The sequence below is a fragment of the Sturnira hondurensis genome, unplaced genomic scaffold (assembly GCF_014824575.4).
Source record: "Sturnira hondurensis isolate 20B ecotype Veracruz unplaced genomic scaffold, ASM1482457v3 Scaffold0022707, whole genome shotgun sequence".
NCBI classification, from domain to species: Eukaryota; Metazoa; Chordata; class Mammalia; order Chiroptera; family Phyllostomidae; genus Sturnira; species Sturnira hondurensis.
The window spans coordinates 2,879,827-2,901,400 of NW_028095338.1; the positions used below are offsets into that span (position 1 = coordinate 2,879,827).

Consider the following 21,574-nt stretch of genomic DNA (forward strand, 5'->3'; position numbering starts at 1 on the left):
GTTTGTCTTCTGCTTTTTCCTCCCTTCCGTCTATCTAAATAAATAAATAAATAAATGTTTAATGTAATTATGCCCATGCTATTTCCTTTGGATTGCTTTCATTATCATTTCAACAGTATAACAATAAAAAAGATAAGTTACCTTAAATGAAAAACTTGGTTTTATAAAGTAAGAGCTAAATAGGTGTCTCATCTGAGGATTTTCACCTTGGAAGTACACATATTTGAACTGAAGAAATGGACTGTGACCTGGGCGTGTATAATTCAGTTATCAGAGGTCAGAGCAGAGAGTGCTGGCTGAAGTGCCCTGACAAACCACTGCAGGCCCAGTCTGTGAACTTGGCTGTCCGCTGACAGCCTGCACAGCCAGGTCCCTGGCAGTGCTCTCCCCTGCCCGGTCTCATGGCAGACACGTAGGATGCACTGTTCCTGCTCGTGTCTCTCCTTCCTTTGATTTCCATTATCTGTCAACCCCAGTTCCATTCTGATGGGTCTTTAATCCAGCTGTTATGACCAGAATTGCAATGAGGGTGTAGACAAAGATGCATTCTTGGATAGTAGGCAGAGGGTAGGGTACTCCATGGCTTCCCAGCGTCCTCGTTAGGGTGTTCCAACTTCAACATTACAGACTGTGCTGTATGTGTGGACTGCTTGCTTGGTAGATCCTCCACACTCACAGAAATCACCCCTGGCATTCTGGTTTATTTCCAGCCCATCAGTTGTTCATCACATATTTTAAAAAAACAGAGCTGTGGTCATGTATGTGTAGGTATGCCTAATGTTGTATCGTATTTTTTTTTACTTACTGGCTTGTCCTAAGCATTTTTCTACATTACAATATAGTCAGATGCACTAACTTTTAAAATGTGCTTCTTACATAGATCTGCAACTATGTGGGACCTGCAAAGGTTATTGTTCAGTTGGTCACAAATGGAAAAAGCGTCCACCTGCATGCACACAGCCTGGTGGGGAAGCACTGTGAGGACGGGATCTGCACTGTTAATGCTGGACCCAAGGACATGGTGGTCGGGTAAGTGAGGGGCCGTGCTGGTAGGACATGATGCCCGAGGACTTAGACTGAAAAGGGTCTTTTCATTAGGGGCATTTCCAAGTCCCTCAGAAGGCCTGGAAATGAAAATGTGTTCCTTATGGGGTTCTGAGGCATAAGGTACCCACATGCCAGACTTTCTTGATACAGCTCAGTTTGCACCTGTGGTCTTGGCCTACTTACTTATCACCCCTTTCACTCTCAAAAGTGGCCCAATTGAGATGACAAATGACATGGTCATTTGACCTATGACACATTTGTGCCACTTTTAGCAATATTTTTCTCCTAGAAATAAAATGAGAGCAAATTAGAAAAATGTAACTATAGCAGAAATCAGCACTTTATGAATGCCTATATGTACTTGGTGATTCCTTTAATGAAGTGTTGACTTAATTTAATAGTGAGAACGTTTTGACCACGAACTGAATAGATAGATATTGTTTCAGTTCTGAGCTGCTTAGAAAGTGTGCACAGATAAGAAGCCAAGGAACAAAATTTGTTTTGGCATTAATTAGACTTAAAATGTAAATACAAAGTGATATATTCATTTAAGGGTTGCTTAGACAGGTCAAACCATCAATTTTAAATGAAAGAAACATAAAAATAAATTCAGTTCAAAAGAAGTAAGAATTTTTATTGATTTTATTTAAATTTAAAAAGTATCTTTCACGGGTTGCTAATACTGGTTTGAATAGTTTATGATAAAATCCTAGTTAATCTGGATTATTCACTCAAAAGAAAGGAATTGCTTAAATCAACTGTAATTAAGCTGATGGTAGCATTTCAGGCTTTGAATTCCGATCGAGTTTCAAGTTGGTTGTTACTGGGTGGGTTGAAGCTTTCAGGTTCCTAAGCATTTCTTTGTTTGACTGTGAAAATGTTCAAGTGTGAAAAACCTAGAGAGAAAGCATTCTTTTAAGTCACTAAAATCTGATTCCTTTGATGTTCAAAAAAAGAGACTCTAGATTGAAGGAAGAAGCTTAAATTGATTTGAAAAATTCAACTGCGCTTTATATAAACTTGTTTCAACATCCTCTTGAAAGATTGGTCTGTTTCCTGTTGTGTGTCACAGTTGGTTCACCGTCTGTTTTGGATACCCTTACAGTTCCTGACTGACCCATGAGAGCTTTGAAGCGCAGGGTAATTGTCAGAGTTTCAGACTAATTGATCCTTAAGTGCTTCTGCAGATTTACTCCAATAGGCTGCTGTCAGTTTGAAGTGTTTATTCTCTTTGGTCCTGTTTAATCTGTGATAATCACATCCTTCAGAGGAAATTACAGATGAAGTTCCCTTCTAGTAATACTTGTTATTATAAAACTTCCAGTATGTTGTCTGTAATTTGGTGTTTCTCTGGTGTGGGTTAGTCATCTTTCAGGATTCTAGAAAGACCTAGTGTTATTTATTTTGAGACCTACAGCAGTAGTCAAAGTACACTCCCTGTTTCCAAGGAAAGTGAGGAAAGTCTTTACTCTTTTGCAGTGCTAGACTATGGGCCTCAATGGTTGGGAGAAATCATTCATTCATTCATTCAACAAACATTTTGGTCATCCAAGCTCTTTAATTTGATCATCAAGATGTCTAGTCATGGCACTATGGGATTTTCTAACCCTATACAATTTCACTGAGACATTTAATCGAGAAGATGCCATGTGAAAGTTACAATAGACTCAGAAGACTTTGTTGTTCAGAATGTTCTGTGAAATATTGGTGCTCCCTTTATAACTTGATTTTTAACTGAGAAACTTTTGGTTACAGTGCTTTCCAGGAGACAGTATTTCCTTCATGATTCATGTGTCTCCCTCTTCTCTCCCCTCCCCTTCCCTCCCTTCTCCTCCCCTCTTCTTCTTTCCCCTCCACTCCCTCTCTGATTTTCAAGTTTCTAATGTCAGAACCTGTTGCATTTCAGTAGGAAAAATACCCTAGTAGTCTGGAAATCAGAGTTCTATTTCTATTTTTTCCACTCTCAACAGTAGGATTGGGGACAATTTACTTGACTTCTTGAGGACTTTAATTCTTCCTTTCTAAAATATGTATTGAGCTACAGAATTTCTCTCCAGGCTTTTTACATCCCCATAATTGTAGACTGAACTAACATTAGCTCATGTTATGAGATAACATGAGCAGACTTGCCACATACATATTTATGGTATGTCATCGATTATTTATTTAGTTCTAACTTGTAGGTAAGAAGAGCACACAGAGAGATTTAGGAAGATAGCCAGCACTATTCCGTAGACTTGTCAATACTAGAAATGAAACCAAGATAACCTGTTTTCAGTAATATAGCTTAGGCTGAGAGTAGTATAGGTTTATAAGGAGGGCACTGATCCAACACATCAAAAAAGTTATATAAAAATGTAACTGAGAAGATAAATAATCTTTAAATAATTAAAAACAAAAGAATTGCCTTTCTTTGGAGTTCTCAGTAAAATTTAACTTATATTTTCAAAGATATTTTATCTATATTAAAGTATTCATGATGGTGGGCTTGATCACATTAACTTGGGAGATTGGCCCTTTTAATTTTTTTTTTAGTAAGCTTTAATTTTGTCTTTATATTTCTTATTCATTGATTTAGTTAGCCTTTAGTACTGGTCCTCATTAAAAAAATCTTAGTTTGGTATTATATTTTTGACCCTGAATATCAACAATTTGTTTTGACATTTTAGTTCTCTGAAATTTCCAGGTGATAGAAACTGTTACTTGACTTTGCTTTTGGCCACCATGCTCACCGGCGGTCACCACACCCTCCTTCTGCTCACTTCCGACAACCCTGATTTACAGAGATGTGAAGTGTTTTTTCTTTTAACTAACATTTATGGCATGTACCAATTGGGAAGCACTAGAAGTAGATATATATACTCTATTTTTTGTATCTAAAGGATACAAAAGAGGCCTCCCTCGAGGAGCTAATGCAAACTGTATGAAGTTGCTGTTTTTGAGGGTCCAAAAGCAATTAATTATTGACAATTTCATGTGGGTCAACCTTAGTACACACAAAAGGAGTGTTTGGAAAAAACAGACAAAGTGTGGACTGAGATCGTTAAGTATCTGTCCAGTTTCCAAATTAGGATGTGAGTAGGAAGTTGCTCTTAAATCTTGTGCCAGCAAGTCAGGGTTCAAGGCCAGTAGAGAGGCAACATCCCACCTCGGTGACACCAGGATCCACACCCACCCAGAGGGCAGCAGCAGTTCCCAGACAATGACGATGATGAAAACATCTGGTCCAGTGCAGAGGATTTCAAATCTGGCTGCTAATTCGAGTCACCTCTGGTCACTTAAAAAAAAAAACACTGACGCCAAGCTCTACTCCTCGAGATGCTGCTCTCATTGGTCCCGCACAGTGGAGAGCAGGGGATCTCAACCTTTAGGGTCATTAGGAATCTCCCAGAGGAGCTGTTAAACACCAAGATAGCCGAGCCCCACCCTCAGAGTTTCTGATTCAGTAGGTTTGGGAAAGGGCCCAAGAATTTACTTTGTAGTAAATTCGGAGGTAATGCTGATGCTGCTGGTCTAGAGACCTCACTTTGAAAGCCACTGGTGCGGGGGAACATGGCATTTTGTGTACGAAACAGGATTGTGGTCTCAGTCACATTGTTAGCTCTGGCGACCTTTATTGGTCAGGTTTTATTAAAATATAATTTAAATACTGTAACATTCACCCTTTGAAGCGAGCAGCTCTGTGATTTTGACAATACTCATAAGCACCACTGTCAAGCTAGAGAACAAGCCCATCGCCCTGCCAAGTCTCTGTGTGCCCCTTTGGAGTCACCCCCCTGCCCACCCCAAGCCCTGGCAGCCCCTGATCGGACCTCTAGCCCAGTGGTTTTGCCTTTTTTCCAGAATGACATACAAATGGAATCATACAACATGTAGCATTTTAAAGGCTGGCTTCTTGCCCTGGCTGGTGTAGTTCAGTGGATTGAGCGCAGGCCTGCGAACCAGAGGATCGCGGCTCGATTCCGAGTCAGGGCACATGCCTGGGTTGCAGGCCAGTTCCCAGCAGGGGGTGCATCAGAGGCAACCCTGCATTGATATTTCTCCCCCTCTTTCCTTCCCTTCCCTTCTAAAGATAAATAAATAAAATCTTTTTTAAAAAGCTGGCTTCTTTCACTTGGTATCATGCATTTGAGATTCCTCTGGGTTGACATGTACATCGGTAGTTTTAAATAAGGAAAAATGTATTGTATTTGCTCACATATTTACCATTTGTGGTGCTCGTCCTTCTGTTTCATAGTCAGACTTGGATTTCATTTTCTTCTGCCTGAAGCCCTTTCTTTAAATTTTTTTATACTGTTGATCTACTGTTGATAAATTCTCTCAGTTGTTTTACGTCTTTTAACTCTTTATTTCATCCTTGTTTTTCAAAGACATCTTTGAAGAGTGTAGAATTTTAAGTTGACAATGTTTTTCTTCCATGCCCTTAAATATACGCTGCTCTGGGCCCCTCTGGCTTGCATTGTTTCCAACAAGAAGTCCCATCATTCGTATTTCTATTCCTATTCACATAGTGTGCCTTATTTTCCTCTAGCAGCTTTTCAGATTTTCTCTGTATCACAGGTTTAAGCAATTGTATTATAATAGGCTTTAGTGTAGTTTTCTTCATGTGTCTTATGCTTTAGTATCCATTAAAACTCTTGGATCGCTGGTTAAATTTTCAAACTTTTCAGCCATTGTTTTTTAAAATATTTTTTCCAGTCCTCTGTTTCCTCTTCTTCCTCTTTTTCTGGAACATCAGTTGTATGTGTACTTGGATGTGAAATTGTAGCACAGCTCAGTGATGATCACTTCTTTTTTATTTTTTTTCCTGTTTCGTTCTGTTACCGTGTCCTCTGGTTTGCTCACATTTTTGTTTGTTGTGTCTAATGTGTTCTTAATCTTATCTAGGGTATTTTTCTTCTCTGAAATTATAGTTTTCATCTCTACAGGTTTGTTTGGGTCTTTTCTTTTTTTAAATATCTTTTATGTCCCTACATAACATACTAACTTTCTATTTTCCTGGCCATTCACTAATGGACCATATCTATAATGGCTGTTTCAAGGCACTTGCCTACAAATTCTGTGTTCTGTCTCATTCCTGTATGTGTTTCTATTAAGTGATTTTTCTCTTTATTATGAGTTATATTTTTCTACTTCTTTGCATGCCTGGTAATTTTTTATTGGGTGGCAGACATTTTGAACTTTGGATGTTGCATGCTGGATTGTTTTTGTATGCTTTTACATTTATTTTTGCTCATTGGGATGAAGGTAAATTTGAGAACAGTTTGATCTTTTCTAGACTTAATTTTAAACTTTGCTAGGGAAACCAGAGCAGTCCTTATTCAGTCTAGGGTTAATTTAATATCATTAGTAAGGCATTCCTGAATACTCATCCTGATGCTTTGTGTCTTACAAGATGTCTTGAATTATTCCAGCCCTGTCCTCCAAGAACTGTTTTGCCTGCTCCCTTCTGGAGGCTGTTTTCCCAGCCTTGGGTCATTCCCTCACATATGTGCTCTGATAGTGCTCAGCTGAAGACTCAAGGTGGAGCCCCTGTACGTCTCTGAGTGTCTCTGTGGTTCTTTCCTCTCTGGTGCTTTGCCTGTGAATTCTAGCTGGCTTCCCTGGCCTCCTCGAATTTTTTACTCTGTCTCCTCAACTCAGGGAGATCACCAGGTCCTTTTTGGGGTCCCCCTTCCTGAGCTGCAGCCTAGAAACTCGTAAGCATGAGGCCAGCATAATTGTCTCTCTCTTCTTAAGGATCACTGTCTAGTGCTGCCTCTTGTCCAGTTTCTGAAATTGGTTTTTTGTGTGTGTGTTGGGGGGGGGGGGGGGGGTTGTTTAAGGTGAAAGGTTTAATCTGGTCTCTGAAACTCCATCATTACTTGAAGCAGAAAACTGGCATCTGTATTGTTTCATTTCTTACCAGAGTAAATTCACTACTCACATAATAAATAATATACATAAAAATGTCTTTATACGCTATAAAGTGTAAAGTGCTACAGAGGTGTTTGTCATTGCCATTATCTAAAAGAGCCCCTCATCTTCCCGTAGTCATGCGTGTTCTATGTAGGAAAAAGGCTCAAAAGACCAAAAGATGAAGATGTGATTTTGGGGAAATTTCCTGTGCCCTAATGCATATTAGTATGTCATGTTTGCGTATTTTTCTATGCTGTATTAATTTATACATTCATGGATTCAACAGACGTATTTATTAGACACCCAGTGTTCTAGGCACCGAGATCTCCGTCCTCAAGGAGCTTGAATTCTCTTAGTATATTTTCTTCTGTGTGTATGTCTCAGCCATCACTTTTTTTTCTATCACTTTCTGGACACATATCTTGTTCAGTCTGTGGGCCCCTGTATGAGAGCTCATCTCATTCTGCCTTCACTTATATTTTCTTTCCATAGTTTACCTGGTCTTCCCACGTGATTATATTCTTTGTTTCGTTCAGTGCAATTGTCATAATATTTCTGTCTTTCCTCTACTAATCTTTTTTTTTCTTTCTGGATGAAAGCCAGAATAAATCAAAATTCCTTACGAAAGCTTACAAGGCTTTAAAAAATCCGTGCCACCTCTTCCCCCTTTGAACTCCTTGACCTCTCCATTTTCCTCCAGCCTCCTTGGCCTCGTTGCCTTTGTGTCCTTAGAAATCAAACAGCAGGCGTGCCCCTGCATCAGGGTGTTTGCAGGTGCTGTTCCTCCTGCCCGAACACCCTTCTTCCACATATCCACGTCTCCCCCTCACTTCCTCAAGTCTTTGCTCGGTGGTTGTCTGTCCATGACGACTTTTCTGGCCTCTCCCTATTTTAAAGCGTCACTCCTTCTTCTGCCTCTTCTATTCCCTGTTCCTGCCATACTTTCTTTGGCAACACTTAACCATCCTCTAAGTTAGAGTGTAAAATTCGTTTCGTTTCTCTGCTGTGGTTGCACTAGCTAATAAATTCTGTGGGACTAGGGATTCCTTTACTGCTGACGGGAGCAGTCGGACACTACCTGACACTGATAGGAGCTGAATAAACGTGTGTTGGATGAATGAGTCTCCTTGGTATAGTGTTTTTTTGTTTGTTTCTTGTGTTACATTTATCAAATACACTTCTTTGTCTCTTGTACATTATTTAAAAGCAAGTGGTTGGAGCATTGTATATGTTTTCTTTAAAAATTCCTTAAATTGCTTTATTTAGCTAGTAACATATTTTGTTTTGTAGGTGTGTAGTCTTCATGAGATAAAAAGTTATCCATCCCTGATTTACCTTCAGGCTTGAGTCCCTGTAGGCTTAGAGGACACTCTAGTAATACTAAATAATTTCAACCTTCTAGGTAACCCAGAAGAAAATAACATTCTGGGAAGGGGGATGCTAAACAGGACCTGGATTCTAAATCCCATCAAGAAACCTAAGGATAACGCAAAAGAAAAAAAATCCTTTAAAATATAATATTCCTCTTATTGTGAGGGAAAAAGTTAGAAAAGTTGTTACTATATTGGAAATTAAAATATTTTATACAATTCCCCTTAAAAATACTTTAAAATGAGTCCATGTAAATATATATACATCTCTACCCCCCTCCTTTAATCATAATTCGAAAGTCTAGTATGCTCTGAAAACCAAAAGATTTTGCTAAGTTCACCACAGACTCGTTTGGTGGCAAAGCCCAGTCTGCCGTAACATGCAGCTGGTTATAAGCCTTATCCTTCCATTTGGTGAGCCTACTCTGTATGTTTTACTGCAGAAGTCATCATGTGTCTGATTGTAGCACGGGCCCCAGCAACTGAGTACCTGTGTATTTTTTTTTCATTCTCTTTGCTCAATGACACCACCCACTCTTGTCATTGACTCCCTAACCTTTGGTGGTTGTTTGCTGCTGTTACTGTTTTTTCTCCAGCTTTGCGAACCTGGGTATACTTCATGTGACAAAGAAAAAAGTATTTGAAACACTGGAAGCGCGAATGACAGAAGCATGCATAAGGGGCTATAATCCCGGACTTTTGGTGCATCCCGACCTCAACTATTTGCAAGCAGAAGGTGCAGGAGACCGACAGCTCACAGGTGAGTGTCACTCTCCCATCCTTGTTCTTTTGAGAGCTCAGGCTCTCTTTTTCTCTCTATGGGTGCTCTTCTGTATGGCCCAGGTTTCTCTTTCTCCTAATCTGTGCCCCGAGCTGCTCCTGCTCTGGAACCGTTGGTGGCATCCTGCTACCTCTAGAGTAACATCGCTACCTCCATAGCCTGCCTACAAAGCCCTGACAGTCCGGCCTGAGCCGCCTTTCTAGCTCATCTTCAGTCCCACCCTGCACCCACCTCCGCCCACCACTGCCCTCTGAACACCGCATGCATCTCCATACCTTTCTCTGTGTGTTTCTGCACTTAAAACACCTCACCCTTTCCCCTTCGAACTGTTAAAACCAGTTCACCGTTTAAGACTTAGTTCAGAACAACTACTGTGTTATAATTCTCCCAGTTCCCCTTCTTAAAAAGAATCTTTCTTTCTTTGGGCTCTTCAGGCACATTATAAACTACTGTCTTTGTCGTAATAATACTATGATTTTATGGTTTTTTGCCTTTATTCATATTTTTTGCCTTTACTCCAAACCAAGTCTCACCACCTGCACCATTTCTGCTTTTATATGTTCTCCTTCAGTCTGGACACCCTGTCATCAGCTCACACTCAGGCTGTGCTGTGCTCTCTGAGGCTCCAGGTCTCACTCCAGTTTTGGGACTCTGTCCCTGTCCTTCCCCACTTCCAACCCAGTTTGTACCCTGTGGCCAGACTGCATTTCCAACCCTGTTTCCCACCACGTCCCTTCATGTCGAGCCAAACTACCCCATAGAAGCACTGGTCTCTCACCTTCTTGCCTTAGCACGTTCTTTGTATACCGCTCTTTCCTCTTTCTGGGATGTCCGTGTTCACCCTCTTCGTAAGCACAAGTCTGCCATCCCTTTAAGATGTAGAGCAAATGTTTCTCCTGCTCCAAAGCCTCCGGATTCTCCCCTTCTTTGAAATTGCATATCACTTCATCTGTAGCTCTTCGACAGTACTTATCTCTTGAATTATCACCTTTTATGATATAAGGTAATTACATCCATCAGCATGAAAGCTCCATCAGGAGGGAGAGAAGGAGCCGAATGCAATAAAGTCATTCGGTTTCTTCAGAAGTACTTTTTGAGTGCCTACCATGTGCCAAGGAGGGTGCTAGGCACTGCAGAATGAACACAGTGTCTTTGCTCAAAGAATTTTTGGAACACTTAATTTTCACATTTTACAACACACCTGATGCACAGTTAGCTTATCACCTTCCTCGAACCTTCAACTCTTACTGTAGGGAGGAAAGGGAGAGTTTGGGGAAAGATAGGAAAGGAGAGAGGCAGTTTGGTACGTGCAGGACAGTTTTTACTGTCATTCCAAGAATATCCAGATCTTCTTCTTTTTTTTTAAAGATTGTATTTATTTATCTTTAGAGGGGAAGGGAAGGAGAGAGGGAGAGAAATATCAATGTATGGTTGCCTCTCGTGGGTCCCCGGCTAGGAACTGGCCTGCAACCCAGGCGTGTGCCCTGACTGGGAATCCAGCCACAGTTATTTAGTTCACAGGCTCGTGCTAAATCCACTGAGCTACACTAGCCAGGACCCAGATCTTCTTTTGAGGGCTTTTCCTTTTGGATGACATAAACAAGATACATTTTTAAAACTTTTGTTAGCCACATGAAGAATTTCAGAACCTTTTTTATTTCAAGTTTCTGCTATTTGGGATTTATGAAAGCATCCCATCGGACATGTTCACCCTTTGCTCTTACCCTGTGCTCGTGGGACCCTAGAGCGGGAAAAGGAGATCATCCGCCAGGCAGCGCTTCAGCAGACGAAGGAGATGGACCTCAGCGTGGTGCGGCTCATGTTTACAGCTTTCCTTCCGGACAGCACCGGGAGCTTCACGAGGCGCCTGGAACCCGTGGTGTCAGATGCCATCTACGACAGCAGTGAGTGCTTGGCTTTTAATGGGAGGCAGCTCCTGCAGTGTCGAGAACAGACTTGCAGCCTGCTCGGACGGTTACTCACTGAATCTGAGTCCTGGGGCAAGTCACTTAATCGCTTGGAGCCTCGTGTTTGTCCTGCACAAAATGGGAATACTAAAATCGCATATAAAAACTTGATGTCTAGATTTAAAGCAAAATGCTGTGAGGTTCTCAATGCATGTAGTTCTCTTTCCTCAGAGGGGCATTTTATAGTCTTATACATATAAAGCCAAATCTCTTATTTCTTACAAATGCCTTGCTATGAGGTATCTTGTTGGTGCTCTTAGATGAGAAAGCATCGCATTTTTTTTTCATTGGGAGTCTATACAGAAGTTAATAAAAGACAACTGTTATTATCCACCTTCACTCTCATATGTTGTAGCTTTGTCAAGATAGAAACTGCAGGTTCATTGAATGAGCAGAATAGATAGTATGTAGCTTCAAAGTTCTATTTCAGTCAATAGTTCCTAGACTCTTAAGAGTCTTACAGTGATCTTCAAATTTACCATGTGAATTTGTGCGGTAAAATTTTTGATGTGTGTGAAATGTATTGAATAGATATTTCCAGAAAGTCTGCAAGTGTAGTGCATAGACTCTGACATTTTATAGGGTTTGGTCTAAGCAAAAATCTGTGGGCTCCAAGGACAACAACTAACTGATTTCTCTAATTTAAACAAGTTTGAAAGGAAGTGAAAGAGTTATAAAATGATGTAGACTCATATACCAAAGATCACCTTAAATGCAGCTGTAGGGGGAAAAAAGGGAAGCTTTATGCTATTACCACACAAAACTTTTGCCCCTAACCACACAAAATTCTAATTTAGTTTGTGGAAAAGACATATAATATCTCCATTTTTCTTTTTTCTACAATTAAAGTTGATAAATAGTTTAAGAAAGTTGTGCTTCTCCTAAATTTCTAGGACGCTTGTAAATGGTTTCTCATAGGCCTAAGTTTTGACCTAATTGAAATCCCACCAACGCATTGGCCTGGTACCTCCCAGAACATCAGAAGAGCTCTTTCTGTCTGTGTGAATCCCTCACTGTATTACTGGGAGAAGCAAAGATTGCTCCTATCTGCCTCATCTGTTTCGTTGGTAATGAATGACCCATGCCCAAGAAGCACTGTGGGGATTTCAGAAGGCATTTTTGTTTTATTTGTGTCCTTGTTGAAACAATATGAGTGAAAGCATCTATGTAAACTTTCTTTTGGTTAATGTGTAAACTTTCTTTGGTTCATGAGGGACAGGGTCCCTTATGAGAGATTGGCTCGTGAAGCTGAGGGTAAACCAGGATGTTTGTTGTTTTTCTCCTGTGAACAGAAGCCCCCAACGCGTCCAACTTGAAAATTGTACGAATGGACAGGACAGCTGGGTGCGTAACTGGAGGGGAAGAGATTTATCTTCTGTGTGACAAGGTTCAAAAAGGTAAATATATACTCTGAACTCAAGATGTGAAATATTTTGAGGGTGTCTGTGAGTCACTTTTTGGCAGTGGACCCTGTAATATCACTTTAAAATTTATACATTTCAGATCTTCCAGATTAAAGTTATCTGTGTTAATTTTTAAACCCAACTAATTTATTTTCAAGTTTTCAACACAAATAAAGAGAAACTCTAAAATGGTAGTAATCGGTGACATTTCAGTGTTATACTTTAAAGTTTGGTGTTGGAACTTAGTTGAACTAAAATAAATAATAGTCCATGCTACACACACACACACAGAATACATAATGTTCCGTGTGTGCTCCACGCCTTGCCGTTTAGTCTGCTCTGACTCCTGCCGCCCCAGCACGAGTGATGCCCACCACACCTTGTCCACAGCAGCCCTGCTCTGCTCCTGGAACCTCATGCCTACGCCTTCCTTCACGGAGTCCGCCCATCTCACATTTGGTCTTCCTCTTTTCCAGCCGCCTTCTGGTTTTCCCGGCAAGGGTGTCTCTTCCAAAGAATCTGCTTTGCAATGTGCCCAAAGTAGGACAGCTTCAGTTTTGTCATTCTTGCCACCAGTGGTGTTTCAGGCTTAATTGGCTGGAAGACTCACTTGTACCTCTAATGTTTTACATAGTGTGAAATCATTTTGTTTATCTTACAGTGCTTTGTTGCAACCCTAAGAGAGCTTCTCCAAATATTTTCACATGACATTGTGAAGTCGGCTAAGAAAAAGAAAGGGATAGAAGGGATTAAAAGAAAATAAGGATTATAGGGAAATTCTCAGAGCCTCTTTGTCTCATAATTTTGACTTTCAGAAAGGGTTCTTGGCATTCATCTCATTATATGTAGTACAAGATCGATAAATTACAAAGGCTGAAGGAGATGGTGTTACTTTCTCAAATTTCCCTCATTTTGAAAATAAATGATCAGAAGTATAGTGTAATAAAGATGCGCTTGCTACAAAGTTATGTGCATTTTCAAAGTAAGGGGATGCATAATTGGAAATATAGCCTCTAAATAGATAGGAGAGTCGTGGCTTTAAAAAAAGAAAATTCTCACTAGAGGATAAATGCTCTTGAGGTAAAAAGCCAGAAAAATATCGGATCTAATTTTAAGGTAAAAGTATATATCTTTATCCAAAAAAAATTTACACTTTCTCTGCTTATCCTGGTATCAGCCTTCTTTTAACCTGTTCTGTCCAAGTAACACACATTTCCAAATTCCTGGGCAAGCCAGGGAGACGCCAGCCTCAATCACATTGTCATATTTCTGCAAAAGTAGAATCCACGACAGAAGTGTGAAATTTAGGCGTTCTAATTTAATCTGAAGGGACTTGACTAACATTATATTTTTAACAGTTTTCCAATAAAGATTAATACAGTATTCTATATGGAGTGTCAGCATCATAGAATGTTTAAGAGTAGAATGCTTAAGTTGGAAACTAGACTGTTTGTGTTCAAATCCTGGCTTTTCTACTTGCTACTGTTCACCTTTGGATAAGTTACTTAACCTTCTGGACCTCAGTTTCTCTTCTGCAAAATGAAGATGTTAATAGCACACCTGCATTGCAAAATTAATGTGAGGGATAAATGAGTTAATATGTACATGTAAACCACAAGAATTGTGTCTAATATATAGTAAACTTTATGTAAGTTAAATGTTATTATGTAGATTTATATTGAGTTGAACCACATTTTGGGATGCTGATATTCCTCGGTGTCTTTCATCTTTCTCTTGAGTAAACTGGTTTGGAGATGGAGAGGTAGGAAGGCCAAAGATTCTGAAAAAACTCAAGTTGAATCTGTAAATCTGTCATGTTGTAAATGACACTTGGGCCCGTCACTGTGGGCACTAATTCAAATTCAGTGATTTGCGAAAAATTTAAATGATTCAAAAGTCGATTTCATGTTAATTACTTTCAAATTTTAGCATGTAGTAGGTACAGCCTTAAACTAACTTTCCCCAGCATGTTCATAAATACTCTCCACTGTGTGTTACACGCCTGACTGTGGCTGTTTGCAGATGACATCCAGATTCGGTTTTATGAGGAGGAGGAGAACGGTGGGATCTGGGAAGGATTTGGAGATTTTTCTCCCACAGACGTTCATAGACAAGTAAGTAGATGATGGTGGTGGTGGTGACGGTTTTACATTTTCTGCCTTGTGGAAAAAGAAAAGATTATAAATGTTTGCCATTTAAATGTTTATATTTGCCACTTAACTTTCATAAAAGAATACTATATTTTAAAACTCTTACAGGTCTTATAGAAAAACTACCTACCGTAGAATTATGAGCAAGTTTCGATAACAGAATACCGTAGATTGTGTGGATTAAACAACAGAAATTTATTTTCTCATAGTTCTGGGGCCTGGAAGTTCCAGACCAGGGTTTGACAGGGTCAGTGTCTGGTGAGAGCTGTCTTCCTGGCTTCCCGGTGGCCGCCTCTCACTGTGTGCTCTGTGGTGGAGAGTGAGCTCTCTGGTCTCTTCTTACGAGGACACCAATCCTACTTAGGACCTCCTTTACCCTTCATTAGATCCATAAAAGACTTATATCCAAATACACCTACATTAGGGGCTGGGGCTTCAAGGCACAAATTTTAGGGGGACAAAATCAGTTCCTAACAGTGTTTTACTGGAATGATTAGGTGAAACCTATTACACCGGTATTCTAATGGGAAATGTTGAAAAGAAGAAACTTCTAGTTGAGGTTGATGTCATCACAATAAATCAACGTTTCCCACTGGCAAATAAGTATGTGACTAAGAGATGAAAATGCTAAATCCCCATCAGAATGATTAGTCTGAGTGACTAAGGCATACGATTTTCACATAAAAAATGGGAAATGACTCAAATATGAATCTGTAAGTTGCCAAGTACTGGTAAATAAATTATGTATCTATGTGATGGAATATTTTGCAGTTATTGAAAAAAGTGAATACTCTATGAACTAATGTGAAAAAGTCTCAAGGATACAGCATTAAAAAATTTAAATAATTTAAATATGGCCCCGGCTGGTGTAGCTCAGTGGATTGAGCACGGGCCTGCAAGCTCTAAGGGATTGCGGTTCGATTCCCGGTCGGGGCACGTGCCTGGGTTGCAGGCCAGTTCCCAGTGGGGGATGCACGGGAGGCAACCATACATTGATATTTCTCTCCCTCTCGCCTTCCCTTCCCCTCTAAATATAAATAAATAAAAATCTTTAAAAAATTTAAATATGGATATAAAACAGTATATACTAAAAAGATTATGTATTCATCTTTGCACATTCATAAAGAAACTCTGGAAGAATACTAAAGGAATTAATAAATTCTCTGCATTCACCTCTGGGAGACAGGGGGGAAGGAAGCAGTTGGAATTGCCTGGATGGAGGACAGGAATGGCAAGAAGAAATGTCAGTGTATGCCATTACATACCTTTTTATATTTTACAAAATCTTGATCCCTATGAATATATTACATGATCAAAATGCAAAACTAAAAAGAAATGTAAAAATTTCTAACAGTTCTAGCAACACCAAAGATGTTACAGAATGACCTGTATGTGCTTAGCCGTTCTTACCTCAAAACACACTGACCCTGGCCTGGCCGCTGTGGCTCAGTTGGTTGCACATCGTCCTGCTTGCCAAGAGGCCTCGGGTTTGACTCCTGCTCAGCCCACGTGCCTGGGCCGTGGGTGCAGTCCCCAGTAGGAGCACATACAAAAGGCAACTGTTTCTTTCTCACATCGATAGTTCTCTCCTTTCCCCTTTCTTTAAAAATCAATCAGTAAAAAATAATGACAGTAAAACACACCAGCCCTGTGATGATGCCTCCCTTGCAGGAGTTCGTTTCAGGCTTGCAGCTAACAGCAGTACCACCTTCCTGGTTGCTCTCATCCCAAAACTGCTCTTTCTAGTGTTGCTGCAAATAATCTTGGAGGCTTTCAAGGCTGGTTTGAAAGAGGAGACTGTGTATGCAATGTATTTTTTTCACATAATTATTTACAAACGAAGACATTTGAATTATCAGACAAAAGAAATAATAAAGATTTGCAATACATCAGCATAGTCTTACTTCAATTTCACAGTGTCAGTTTAATTAAAATATATAGGTATAGAATTCTGAGTTTGTAACTCTCTGTGGGGTGCTGTATTTTTTTGTACACTGTGTCTAACCTTGAGCATAAAGAATGCATTGAATGAGTAGCATCACTGGAAAAACTAGTAGTCCCGCCCTAATGTCTGGATCTTTGTATCCTGCAGTTTGCCATCGTCTTCAAAACACCAAAATACAAAGATGTCAACATCACCAAACCTGCCTCCGTGTTTGTCCAGCTTCGGAGGAAATCTGATTTGGAAACTAGTGAACCAAAACCTTTTCTCTATTACCCTGAGATCAAAGGTAACTCGGTTGTTTATACTCTTGCTCTTGTTTCAATAAGAGGACCTGCTTATTGGAAAATGTCAGTTAGTCACCTACTTTGAACAGCTTCCTAGTAACTGGCCCGTGGGTCCCCGGTACTTATTTTAGAGAAGAGAGAAGGTTAATATACAATTTTGGGGTCTTGAAATTGAGTCCAGACTTTTAAAATAGTGTTATTTTCACCATTTACACATTTGGGAGATTTGAAACTATCATTTATTGAGCAGTACAGGGTTCAGGCAGCTGAGGAGAAAGAGGAGGCTTGCTGTGCTGGCCGGTCAGCCACTCCATCAGCCAGGCCTCACTCAGGCGAACAGAAGACTCAGTCCCCATGCATTGCAGAACTGTAAACCTGAACAAAACGCCATTCTTTTCCTCACACACAAAAAAAAAAACACACCAAGAAGGAGAGATAATCGTCTCCTTAAATACTTAGAATGCAAATGAATTATTTCTGATTAGTTCCAAAAGGGGAGCATCCACAAACACACGTGAGAATGCTGAGGAGAGAGAGCCCTTGCTTCTAAAGCCGCCCAGAAGAAGCCTTCTTCAAAGTCAGTGCTGGGCTTATACTTCAGTAGTTGGGTGTGCAAGGAGAAAGGGAAAGGGTTTCCTAGGATTCAGAAACTTGAGGAGCTATAACAACTTGTGTTTGTCCAAAGGAAAGTGAGCATTATGGTTATTGAGATGGACTCCTGAGGCCAAGGCGGAACAGGAGGGCCAGAGCCAGCCTCTGAAGGGCTAGGACTGGCAGTGGGAGAATTTCCAGTTGATTCTGGAGAGGGGGAAGACCAGGCCTGTTTGAATCTGGCATAATGGCTCTGAGTTCTTTATATGGACACTGAGGGGACCATCCAGGCAGCAGACAATGAGTCTGAAGAGTGATGCAGGCATCCACGTGAGAAGTGGTGAGGTTCCTAGAGGTATCGGTGCAGAGCATGAAAGGAGAAGGTGGCTTCAGAAGGCAGTTCGGTGATAGTGTCGAGAGGCCCCGGGGTGCTGGTTGAGGCAGGAGGTGAGCACGTAATTCAGAAGTCATAGAGGATTCTAGGAATCCCACCTAGGAAGTCTGTGATGTGGTTGGATTGACGAAAGAACCAGGGGAGCAACAGTATGTCTGGGTGAGCAAGGAGGGAGTTCAGTTTATAGTATGTTGCACTTTAGGTTCTTGTAGCAAATTCCAAATAGGCTGATCAAAAGGGAGGAGTGGAGCTGGAGAGGGCAGGGTGGGGAACGCAGCCCTGAGAATGCTCTCGGAATGAGTGGAACAGGTGTTTCTTTTCCTGGTGGCCACTGACCCCCAAGGGGTCTGTGGATAGAAATGTCCTTTAATATAATCTGCTTTTTTGTAAACCTATTTTGTATTTTACGTATGGAAAACTGTGATCTAAGAGCGGATCCAAAGGCTTCACTGACCCCCAAAATGGGCCACAGCACAAACAGAATGAGAAACTACAGGGAAGTGAGACTGGAGAGGGAGTTCAGTGGATGGTTGTCACAGGCACTGGGTCCTGGCTGAGTTGGAGGTCACAGAGGTGCCTGAGCAACAGTCTACAAGTGTGTTGGATCCTGTGGTAGCAACATATGGTGGGTGATTTTAAAGAGGACTTTCATTTTGTAGAATTCGTGTTGTGGCAAGAGGATTTAGACGGTTCATGAGTTCTTGTTTCTTTTCCAAGGTTGTGACCTCTCCACTGATGAGTCAGAATTATAGTGTGTTCCGTGACTGGTGGTTTGAAAACACTGTGAGCAGGGGAACTTTTTTTTCTCTCCACATGAAATTTCATGCAAAATCCCAGTGTGTAAACCTGACAGGCTCTGGTTACCATAGAGGTGGAGAGCTCTGCCCACTTGGCCTTTCCCAGAATCTCTCTCGCCCCTCTTCACTTCCCCACCCAGGAGCTGCCTGCGATCTTCTGAATGCTTCAGTCTGCATACAATTTAAAAAATCACTGCTTTGGGCTAAATATCCTTCTTTAAAAGTAGACAAAAATTTGGGGCTTTATGAAAAAAAAGTTAGATTTCTTGTCCTGAAATATTTTCAAAATAATGTCACATTTTCTCTCTTTCTCTCTCTCTCTCTCGCACACACACACACACACACTCACGTTAAAAACAGAAAACCAGCCCTGGCCAATGTGGCTCAGTTGGTTGGGTGTTTTCCCACAATGCAAAGGATCATAGATTTGATTCCTGGGCAAGGCATGGGTCTAGGTTGTAGGTTGGGTCCCAGGTCTGGGTGCATACAAGAGGCAACTGATTGATGTTTCTCTTTCAGATCTCCCTCTCTTTCTCCCTTCTTTCCTTTCTCTCTAGAAATTAAATAAAATCTTTTTTAAAAAGAAAAAAAAACAGATATGTATGAGCATAGAAATGACCAACATTTATTGTGATTGAGTCATCGTGAGATTAGAGCTGCTTTATTAAAGATAACAAATTACCTTAGTCTGTAAAACCTTCTGGATTATAAAATCTCAAATTGAAATAATCACAAGGAGAAACAATCACACCAAGCATGAGACTAGTCAGAAAAACAGCAGGCACTTACCATAAGAGTAAGTATATGACAGCGATCAAAATGGTACAACCCACAGAAGGGTACGTACATATCTCAGAAGTCACTGCACACACCTTTCACTGCAGTCACTCCCTGTCTCATAGCCTAATTTTTTATTTTTCATTATTTTTATCAGTCTGTCAAACTGTTTCTCTACTGATGTATGTGTCTGTTGCCTTCTTCCTACTCCAGATGTGGTCTTTCATGTCTGTTGCTACACCCCCAGCTTCTAGAACAGTGTGTGTCACATAGTAGGTGCTCGTTAAATATCTGAGAGCTGATTTACTGATGAGCCAGCCCGGTTGTCAGCCTCACCCAAAAGGCTAGTAATTTGTTGAGTGCTGTCAAGCAGGACATTAGATTAAAAAATATGACATATTCTTCTCTTTGTTCAGAATTATCCAGCCCTGAACTCTGCATCCTCTGTGGTCATTGATTGGCATTTCACTTCATAAAAACTTTATTGAGATGGTTGGATCTGGGGGAGACCATCAAAATAATCAGGAGAGGGATGATTGGCAAGGGAAGAAAATAGATGAGGAACTGCTATGCAAAAGCAAAGAGAGGCCATATGACTTCCCAGTCTGAAAAGACAGAGATTAGGAAGAAGCAATATAATCTTTAAATTATGAAAGTTATGGTCAGGATAAACACAGGCAGCCTCACTGGCAAACTAGAAACCGAAAAGGAAAAGCGAGGTACTTTTAAGACACATGCACAGCAAAAGGTGGTGGAGGCTTAAAGATTATCTCCTTTTGTAAACTCACCTGTGATATCTTAAATCATCAGTTATTAAAGGAAGCAAAGAATGGCAGTTTAATATAAGGGAAAGCTCACTGGACTTTGGATCTGATCTTCACTCTGTGCTGACCTCAGACAAGTCCCTTAGTCATGAGGGGTGGCCTTCCAGACTGACGTCCCTTCTAGAATAGGTTGAGGTTTCATTGCACACCCCACGGTGCCACTGTCAAAGGCAGACCACACAGATGAATGAACCCAGGGTGAAAATCATCATAGAACCTTCAATTCTGTGGAAATTTAGACAGCAGGATTTTTTACTAAAAAGCTTAGCACTTGGAATTTTCTGCATCAATTTCTTGTCATTGAAATCTTAATGGCTGTCGGTTCATTAATATTTTTAATTAACTCTTACACATTTCCATTTTAGAGTGAAATATAACTGGTGAACATGTTTTATGAGTCAAAAGAAGTACATGGCAAATACAAAATTATCTGCATGCTGGAAAGGATGTCAATGGATAACTTTTATTTCTGAAATGAGTCAGTTGTCTGTTTCCCTCCTGTTTCATACTCCTAGTGAACTGACATTCTCTGCGAGTGCAGCAGTTTATAGGATGAGTGAATAAGTGGGTCTATTAGTTATCATACCACTGGTAAAAACTATGTAAATCTGTCTAAAACCTTTGATTAAGGATATTGTTAAAGTTCCTCCACTTTGAGATCACCTGTTTCTGCGGAAGCATCGTTTCTTTCTTTTTTTCATATTAAATAGATAGCAGTGTTTATTTTTCTTTTTTATTTATTTAATTATTGTTCAAGTACAGTTTTCTGTCTTATACTCCCACTCATCATTTCCTTAAAGGGGACCACCTTCGCTTTTCCCATCCTAACAAATCTGGACATGGTTCGTTTTTAAATGATGGTTTTGTAAGTGCCATTTGCTACCCTACTTTCCCTGGCTTAAGCTTTCAACTGCACTCAGATGATCACAAGATAATCAGTAAACAACAGCATTCTTTCTAGCCCTGAGATGAAGGAAACAACCACAGAATTAGCAGTAAGTGAAGATATTTCTGAACATAAACCATGGCCACAGCGACACTGAAAAATCTGAAATAGGACAGTTGTTAAGTACTGGACTGCTGGTTGAGAAAAAGGATACCACATTGCCTGCTTATTCCATTTAAGCAAAAATCTTTTTCATTTTTTCAACCCAAAAGAGAGAAGGGAGGAAAAATTAAATAGGAGGAAAATCAGAGGAGAGAAAGAGAAACAGGAAGAAGAAACAAGAGGGGAACATTAGACCACAAAGGCAGTGCCAGAACTTGGGGCAGGGGGGCAGGTAGGAAGCATCCACAGTGAGAAGAAGAGAAGAACGGAGCACCCACACACGGAGTCGGGCAGAGTC

The 21,574-nt window shown here is 40.4% G+C and overlaps 1 protein-coding gene across 4 annotated transcripts in view; it reads left to right on the forward strand.

The window, feature by feature from the left end:
- Positions 1 to 21,574, forward strand: part of NFKB1 (nuclear factor kappa B subunit 1) — a 128,428-nt gene that overhangs the window by 80,298 nt on the left and 26,556 nt on the right. For all 4 annotated transcript variants that reach the window (XM_037036236.1, XM_037036233.1, XM_037036235.1 and 1 more), the window contains 6 exons: positions 881 to 1,029; positions 8,912 to 9,075; positions 10,842 to 11,000; positions 12,356 to 12,460; positions 14,489 to 14,580; positions 16,709 to 16,847. In XM_037036236.1, the coding sequence (XP_036892131.1) occupies positions 881 to 1,029; positions 8,912 to 9,075; positions 10,842 to 11,000; positions 12,356 to 12,460; positions 14,489 to 14,580; positions 16,709 to 16,847 (808 nt within the window). The remainder of the gene's footprint in view (positions 1 to 880; positions 1,030 to 8,911; positions 9,076 to 10,841; positions 11,001 to 12,355; positions 12,461 to 14,488; positions 14,581 to 16,708; positions 16,848 to 21,574) is intronic.